General features: G+C 49.9%; 1 protein-coding gene across 1 annotated transcript; it reads right to left on the bottom strand.

Annotated features, from left to right (window-relative positions):
- Positions 1-55: 55 nt before the first annotated feature.
- On the bottom strand, positions 56-6,001 carry LOC130392917 (tyrosine-protein kinase ZAP-70). The gene is made up of 11 exons (XM_056603441.1): positions 5,597-6,001; positions 5,033-5,196; positions 4,432-4,567; positions 4,253-4,334; positions 4,084-4,146; positions 3,510-3,717; positions 2,440-2,646; positions 1,959-2,151; positions 776-916; positions 579-691; positions 56-461 (listed from the first exon to the last, which is right to left on the bottom strand). The coding sequence occupies exons 1-11, from the start codon at positions 5,999-6,001 to the stop codon at positions 344-346; spliced, it is 1,830 nt and encodes a 609-aa protein (XP_056459416.1). The 3' UTR covers positions 56-343.
- Positions 6,002-9,094: the final 3,093 nt, after the last annotated feature.

Here is a 9,094-nt window from a genome sequence, read left to right as displayed (position 1 = left end):
AATATGGGGCCAAGAAATGATTCGAAAACAACAATATATAGAGGTTTGTGTTCAAGGGAGTTTTAATTCATTGACTACTTGCCTCCAAATAGCCATCATTAATTTCAAATGAAGAACACTATACCTATTTTCTCTCAATTTAATTACATCATAATGCTTCTTCATTAGGGCACATTTCTCATTTGCATATATGTGGAGAACTTTAATGCTAAATTAAGAAATAAAATGGTTAAGCTGCAATGTAAGAGTAAGAGAAGCTGGTCACTGAGGACAGTTTGTTAGAAGCCTTTTGTGAAGGTTTGAATGGCTGCATTGTGCAGGGACAGGAAGGCCTTGTTCTGCTCTACTTGATAGGCTGGGCAGCACCAGCCTCATCCCCTGGCTGAGGCTGGTTACATATGGAGTAGTAGTAAGTCCTCATGGACCCCTCAGCCTGCTGGAAGTCTGGCCTGTCCTCGTGTCTGAGAGAGAGAGAGAGAGAGAGAGAGAGAGAGAGAGAGAGAGAGAGAGAGAGAGAGAGAGTGTCAGTCATGAGGTGGTTCACTAAGCACTATCGTGTATTTAGTAGAGAGACTCACTTGTAGGTCCAGCAGTCCATCATGAGCCGGTACATTTGCTCTGGGCATTGTGCAGGACGTTCCAGGCGGTTCCCCTCCTTGATGTAATCCACCACCTGAGGACCGTTCATCTTCTGCTCAACAAGGAGAACAACAAATAGGATTGGTATTTGTAGTCTTACAAAGAGGCAACAGATGGTGCTGGATGTTTTCCGTACCCTGTATGGTTTCCCCCCGTAGGAAAAGGCTTCCCACATGGTGACGCCAAAACTCCAAACGTCACTTTTGCTGGAGAACTTGTGGAAGCTGATGCATTCTGGGGCGTACCACTTCAGGGGCCACTTTCCCGTAGCCCGAGCCTGCAGGGGAACAAAGGAAACAAGGAACCAAGGTTGTGTAGAAAACATTTGGTCATATGCAATGTTGTGTTTCCCTAAGTATCCACAGGGTCTACCCTCTCATTTTATCAAAAATGTATTACACAAAATAAGATTATTTATGTCCTAACATAGAAGTTATAGTGTCTGTTGTGGCAACCCGCCCCCACCAGGGGGCGGGTGGTAGAGGGCGTGTACCGCTGCCCCCCACCAGGGGGCGGGTGGTAGAGGGCGTGTACCGCTGCCCCCCACCAGGGGGCGGGTGGTAGAGGGCGTGTACCGCTGCCCCCCACCAGGGGGCGGGTGGTAGAGGGCGTGTACCGCTGCCCCCCACCAGGGGGCGGGTGGTAGAGGGCGTGTACCGCTGCCCCCCACCAGGGGGCGGGTGGTAGAGGGCGTGTACCGCTGCCCCCCACCAGGGGGCGGGTGGTAGAGGGCGTGTACCGCTGCCCCCCACCAGGGGGCGGGTGGTAGAGGGCGTGTACGGCCGCCCCCCACGTGCCAGGACAGGGAGCGCTCTGGGGAACACCCGGCGAGGGGAACGCGTGGAGGGGTTAAGCCGAGTCCAGGACTCACTGCAGGAAGGGGAACGCGTGGAGGGGTTAAGCCGAGTCCAGGACTCACTGCAGGTAGGGGAACGCGTGGAGGGGTTAAGCCGAGTCCAGGACTCACTGCAGGAAGGCGACCCACCGACGAAGGAGACGCACAACCCCACGACGGCTACTAGGCTCACGGAGACCCTAGCCTAGAGCCTCATGCTTGATCCTTTTTGTAAATAAACGCCGTGACCGGCTTTATACTCGCCTAGACCGTGCTTACTTACCGTGTCAACCAGCCTACCAGCCAACCGGGTTGCCACACTGTTAACAATCGGACGGGTAACCTTGATGTACTTTACTGATTCATAACGCGCTACTTCTGGTCTACTCAGAACACTGCTACTACTCAGAGCAAGAGCCCCTTTACCTTGTAGTATCTGGTCTACTCAGAACACTGCTACTGCTCAGAACAAGAGCCCCTTTACCTTGTAGTATTTGTCGTCTGCACCCAGGGCTTTGGACAGACCAAAGTCACTGATTTTTGCGAAGGTCTGGTTGACCAGCAGAACGTTGCGTGCGGCCAGGTCTCTGTGTACAAACTTCTTCTCCTCCAGATACCGCATCCCCATGGAGACCTGGTGCATCAGCCTCACGATGCCTTCCACACTCACTGAGCTCCTAGAGGCAGGAGAACACACCATCAAAACCAAGACCCTGGCATGATTGAGTGTGTGTGTGTGTGTGTGTGTGTGTGTGTGTGTGTGTGTGTGTGTGTGTGTGTGTGTGTGTGTGTGTGTGTGTGTGTGTGTGTGTGTGTGTGTGTGTGTGTCACTAACGTTGTACTGTATCATGTCTAGTACTGAGATCTCTAGATAAGAGAATCATATTTAGTGTTCTCTTGATAAAGATAGCTTTATAAATGCCATAACATGTGGCCCCCTATTAAAGGGATGAATCAGAAGTTACTTGTTGGCCTGGAGGAACTTGTTGAGGGGGCCCGCCGAGGCCATCTCCATGACCAGCATGAGGCTCTCTGCTTGGCACAGACCCAGCATGCGCACTATGTAGGCGTTGCTAAGCTGGTGCATGATCTCAGCCTCTCTCATCATCTCGTCCTTCACCAGCGACTCGTCCTCGTTCTTCAACACTTTGATGGCCACGTCAATCTGCCCACTGAGAGAGCAACACCAAAACAAAGCGTGGAGGATATGAGGTGAGTGTTGGCCCTTTGATACGGTCAGCATGCTCCCTGCAGAGATAGCGCAGACCGAAAGAGCAGCAGAGAGAGGGCAGCAGAGAGAGCAGCAGAGAGGGAGCAGCAGAGAGGGAGAACAGCAGAGAGAGGGCAGCAGAGAGAGAACAGCAGAGAGAGCAGCAGAGAGAGAGCAGCAGAGAGAAAACAGCAGAGAGAGAGCAGTAGAGAGAGAGAGCAGCAGAGAGAGAGCAGTAGAGAGAGAGAGCAGTAGAGAACAGCAGAGAGAGAGCAGTAGAGAGAGAGAGCAGCAGAGGACAGCAGAGAGAGCAGTAGAGAGAGAGCAGTAGAGAGAGCAGCAGAGAGAGAGCAGTAGAGAGAGAGAGCAGCAGAGAGAGAGAGAGAGAGAGAGAGAGAGCAGCAGAGAGAGAGAGCAGTAGAGAGAGAGAGCAGCAGAGAACAGCAGAGAGAGAGAGCAGCAGAGAGAGCAGCAGAGAGCAGCACAGAGCTTAGGTTTGAAGAAAGTACTTTAAGCGTGGAAACCACCGGTAAAGACAATTGTAGAAGTTAACACAATTGCATGGGATAGAATTCTAGCCACTTATAACTCACAATGAGGCATATTTACATGCATTGTTTGCAGTTCCGACCTACACAGACACACATCACATAGATTCCTTGGCATACATGTATGTACAGTCACTTAGGTGGTTACTGTTTATGTTAAATAGTGGGAGCTACTTTGAGAAACAATAACGTGCCATGTTTCAGTGCACATGGGCACCAAAACCTCTAGACAGTAGAAGTGCTTCTATTACTAGTGTACATGAGAAAAGAGCCGCACTTCTCATTGTTTTCCGTGGTTTTAAGGACGCCCTTTTTGACACAGCCGAAGTTCCCTGAGCCCAGCTCCACCTCGTCCATCACCAGTTGGTCTCTGTTGATGAAGAACTTCTTCAGGTCCTTGGGGTTGTGGTACGCGTTGACGAAACCACTGCAGTCCATGGGCAGCAGCTGGCTGCCCGCCAAGGGGGCCGGGAGGCACGAGGTGACTGGAGGCACAAGTCATGGTGGCCATGGTGACTTAAAGCGGCCCTGGTAAGCTCACAGGACATTCTCCCTTCAATTTTACTTTAGTGTGTGTGTGTGTGTGTGTGTGTGTGTGTGTGTGTGTGTGTGTGTGTGTGTGTGTGTGTGTGTGTGTGTGTGTGTGTGTGTGTGTGTGTGTGTGTGTGTGTGTGTGTGTGTTGGTGCTCAAGTAACACATGCTTAAGGTTAGTTGGTCTATCCATAGTCAGTTTTCTGACGGATAGAAGTCCATACAATTATTTTTGGAACTAATTATATTGACCTGATTTAATTTTCTGAATGTGAATATGCATTGTTGTTCATTATGGGCTGTAGGATGGTGGACTGACCTCTAGGGGGCGGTGTGTATCCATTCAGACGTTGCTTCCTCCCTGCTGGAAGAGCAGGTGACTCTGAAAGTGAAGCAAATATTATTTCAATGACAACTTTGCGTAATATAAAGTGTTAGTTTGCTAAAAGACACTGGTAACAGAATAATGCTCCTGTTTATGGACTCACTGGCTGCCATCGCGCTGTTGGCACAGTCTTCAGAGAGGTTGGTCATGAGTCCGGCAGGCTTCATCTTCAGGTATTGAACCATCTGGTAGAACAAAAAACGACAGCATGATGCTTTTCTCAGCCCATGCAGAGCCTGTATGTTTTGCAGTAACAGACTAACTAACCTGTAACTAACTAACCTGCCACACTGTATCAAAGCGGTCTCCCTCTGGTATGGAGTACTTCCCTGACTTGTCCTGGTTGATGCGGTAGTGGTATACCGTCTTCCCATATAGCATGGAGAGTGCAAATGTACCCGCCTCGCTGTCGCGCACGCTAATGCAGAAACAAATACACAACTCAGGAAATAGATTAAAATATTATATATATATAATAAAATAGAATAGAAAGGTATTGTTCAACTTGGGTTGGACATTTAGGTCCATTGGGCCCCACAAACAATCAGATCCCAATCATATATTCCACCAGAACCAATCACATGAAGGCCTGCCCTGCAGGGGGTAAGTATTGACATTGCCATTTCACAGTTGTCCATGAAAGGGACCATTGTTCAAGCCTAAACTACGCACTGTAGAGGAGACGGCGTCAACTTAAACCTCTTAACTACCGCCCTTTGTGAGGATGGCCCCTAAATGAGTAATGTCAGCTTGTAGCTCGTCCCTCTGATGTCCACATTGATGACGGTGGTGTCAGAGGATATGTTACACCATATGCTTGTATTGACCATCTTACTATAACACCCATCTTACCATAGCCCCCTCCCATCGCGCTGCTACTCACAGGAACTTGCCGTCGGTCTTGGACCCTGTGTTCAGAAGCCTCTCGCCCTCCTGTCTGGAGATCTTCCCGTGGTACCAGGCCATCTTCTCATGGGCCGTGGTGGCCATCAACTTCTCCAGCTGCGGAGCATGGCTGATGACCGCCTGCTCTATGTCTTCAGCATCCTGATCACATACACACAGGACACACACGTTGCACACACACACATAGTAGACATACACACACAGGGCACACACATTACACACACAGTACACACATAGTAGACATACACACACAGGGCACACACGTTACACACATAGTAGACATACATACATAGTGCACACACACACACACACACACACACACACACACACACACACACACACACACACACACACACACACACACACACACACACACACACACACACACACAGTTCACATCTTCTGCATCCACATGTACACAATCAATTCCCACAATCTAGTTAAAGGTCAACACTATTATACTGTTTTCTAAAAAAGTAGTAGTTATGAATCCAGCATTTGAATGAGCTTCACTGCCTCAGTGGGTGACGTTAACCCCTACCTCCAGGCTCCAGGTCTGCTTCACGTACTCCCGCAGCAGGTTCTCCCTCAGGGTGTCGAACAGCCCCTTCCTCGGGGGCTGCTCCGGCGCCCTCAGGCAGGGCCGTCTCAGCGCGCAGGGCAGCCCGTCTGGCTCCCGGCTGAGGAACTCGCACAGCTCGGCCGGGCCGCAGTGGGGCATGCTGCCGGGGATGCCGTAGGTGCCGTTGGGCAGCCTCTCCACGGGGTAGTGGTTGAAGACCCCCTGGTAGGTCAGCGAGAGCACGTAGCCCCCCAGGCTGCGCTGGCACTGCCGCAGCAGGAAGAGCCCGTCCGCGCTGTCCGCCAGCATCAGCTCCCGCTCCGCGTCCCTCCGGGAGATGCTGCCGTGGTAGAAGGGCAGCTGGGAGGCGGGGTCGGTGGACATGGTGGGGGGGGGCTGGAGGGAGGGGCCGTGGGGGGGGGGTGGAGGAGGGGCTGGGGGGGGTGGAGGAGGGGCTGGGGGGGGTGGAGGAGGGGCCGGTGGCCGTGGGGGGTGGAGGAGGGGCTGGGGGCCGTGGGGGGTGGAGGAGGGGCTGGGGGGGGTGGAGGAGGGGCTGGGGGCCGTGGGGGGGTGGAGGGAGGGGCCGTGGGGGGGTGGAGGAGGGGCTGGGGGCCGTGGGGGGGTGGAGGGAGGGGCCGTGGGGGGGTGGAGGAGGGGCTGGGGGGGGGGTGGAGGAGGGGCCGGTGGGGGGTGGAGGAGGGGCTGGGGGGGGGGTGGAGGAGGGGCCGGTGGGGGGTGGAGGAGGGGCTGGGGGGGGTGGAGGAGGGACCGGTGGGGGGTGGAGGAGGGGCTGGGGGGGGGGGGTGGAGGAGGTGAGGATCTGTTGGTGTCGGTGGTCGGGGTTAGGGTGGATTAGGTCAGGGTTAGGGTGGGTTAGGTCAGGGTTAGGGTGGGTTAGGTCAGGGTTAGGGTTAGGGTGGGTTAGGTCAGGGTTAGGGTGGGTTAGGTCAGTGTTAGGGTGGATTAGGTCAGGGTTAGGGTTAGGGTGGGTTAGGTCAGGGTTAGGGTGGGTTAGGTCAGGGTTAGGGTGGGTTAGGTCAGTGTTAGGGTGGATTAGGTCAGGGTTAGGGTTAGGGTGGGTTAGGTCAGGGTTAGGGTGGGTTAGGTCAGGGTTATCAGTGTTATGTGGTCAGGGTGGATTAACTCCTAATCAGAAATTGGGTCTGAAAAGATGGAGAGTTGGAGAAGTGAGAGAATGTGCTTAAGAGTGGTCAAAGGTCATACTTTTAGATTATAGTTTGAATACTCCAAGGGACCCTTATTCCACACAGAAAGGTTAACCCATGTGCATAGTTCAAAGTTAAACACAATACTTATAAATATACAATTGTGGTCTGCATTTTAGATAAGCACCTCATTTTCAGGGCTTTGTCTTTCCTGAAGATAGGCCTACCTCGGAAACGACCCTTATTTTAGTTCCTCCCTTTAAAGTTGTCTAATGTCTGAGTTCCCCTCATATGTTTCCATATGTCTCATATGTTTCCATTTGTCTGATATGTTTTCTCGTATTAAATGTGTCTGCTTGCTGTTCATTAGAACCACAACAGGAAGCCTCCATCCGCCTCCGTCACTCCTGCTACGTCTCCTCCTCCGCTCAACAGGTGCAGCCTCTGCATCCTCGCACCAAACATCTCACAGCGCTAATAACTTTATGTTAATATTTCATCTACGGCTTTAGCTCATTTTTGAGGCAATTAAAAAGGCTTCAAAGGTTATTTTCTTCGTTAGCCCCTCCTGAAAGATCAGATTTTACTGACACCTTTGACAATTAAATTATTGGGTGCTTTACAATCAATTGTTTTTTATTAATTTATTTAATCCCAGTTATTCATTTGGGAAAGTATACTCTTACATATTTAAAATGTAAAACATGAAATGTATTTCTGATGCACCGGATACATTTTTTAATCTCTCCAAATTACACACATCACGACACACACCTCACACAGATGAAAAAAGGTCACCGCAATTTAGAAGAGCCCACCGTGCCGCTACCGTCTCTCACCAGCCCAGAGAGCCCACCGTGCCGTTACCGTCTCTCCCTAGCCCAGAGAGCCCACCGTGCCGTTACCGTCTCTCCCTAGCCCAGAGAGCCCACCGTGCCGTTACCGTCTCTCCCTAGCCCAGAGAGCCCACCGTGCCGTTACCGTCTCTCCCTAGCCCAGAGAGCCCACCGTGCCGTTACCGTCTCTCCCTAGCCCAGAGAGCCCTCTGCGCGTTCAGGGCCGCTGGGACCCTGTCACACGTTGGGGCTTCAGCGCCGCTGCCTGGGACCCGTGTGTCTGCTGGCTCTTTGTGTTAACATGAATAAGGAGGCTAGTAGCCTACAAACCTTTTAGCAGGAAAGAAATTCTGAATTCATTTAAAATATGCTTCATTTGAGAAAAGTTTAATTTTTAAGAAAACAGTGTAGGCCTACAGATTTTTTTTATCTTACTTATTTGTTGAAACAAATAATAAAGGATGGGAAGGAGGCTCAGGAGGTGTACCTGTTATCTGCAATCCCACAAAATGTTTTAACTGCAAACTGAAATGGGGAATATTTTACTTTCATTTTTTATAATTACAAAGAATCCTATACGATTTTATCTGTTTTTTTATTGAAATGTTTTTTACAAAATTAAAACAATCAAAAGTATTCTGTCTTCTAAAACAAAATGTTGGTAATTTCTAAGATTCTCAACTTACATTTGTTCTGGATTTCAATATATTGTTTTTATTATTTAAACGAATTTCGACTATTTCCAAATAATTCAAGCCATCATATTTCAAAGCAGCATGAAGTAATATTTGAACACTGGGATGACAAGAGACAATAATAAACTCAATGCATACCAATCCGATGAATATTGTCCACATTGGCAGACGAGTTTAACCTTGGCTGAGTTCATTGATCCCCCTGCTTAGCTAATTACCACATAGCAGATAGAATATAGAGTAGATAGAGTAGAGTACATTACACACTACACCTAACGCATTTGAGAAAATACACGGGTGATGTAATGGCTGAACATAAGTTAACTATACAGTCGATTGTACTTCTCAGGCCTACTCTACCAAGGAGATGCACTAAGGTTGTTACAGTAGATTCTACTTCTAAGGCCTACTCTACCAAGGAGACGCACTAAGGTTGTTACAGTAGATTCTACTTCTAAGGCCTACTCTACCAAGGAGACGCACTAAGGTTGTTACATCACCAAGCGCCTGGGAAGCTTCTAGAAGCAGCTGCAATAGCAGCCTAATAAGCATTTGAAACAAGCTGACCAGACCTTTTGACATCTCTTTTTGCCACCACCACCATAACCAGCAGATGTTAAACGATCCGATCGATTCCATGCCTCATCTATGAGCTAAAGAGACAACCATCTCTCTGTGATCCTATGATCTACGACAAGGGATTCTGAAGAGTCCTTTATGAGTGGTCTTTCATCATGGTAGACTTTGTGGCCCAGTGTTACTTAAGCTCAACAATACCAG

This window comes from Gadus chalcogrammus, chromosome 12, assembly GCF_026213295.1.
Source record: "Gadus chalcogrammus isolate NIFS_2021 chromosome 12, NIFS_Gcha_1.0, whole genome shotgun sequence".
In the NCBI taxonomy this organism is placed as follows: Eukaryota; Metazoa; Chordata; class Actinopteri; order Gadiformes; family Gadidae; genus Gadus; species Gadus chalcogrammus.
The sequence above is the reverse complement of the archived record's forward strand: the minus strand, read 5'-3'. Positions and strand labels throughout refer to the sequence as shown.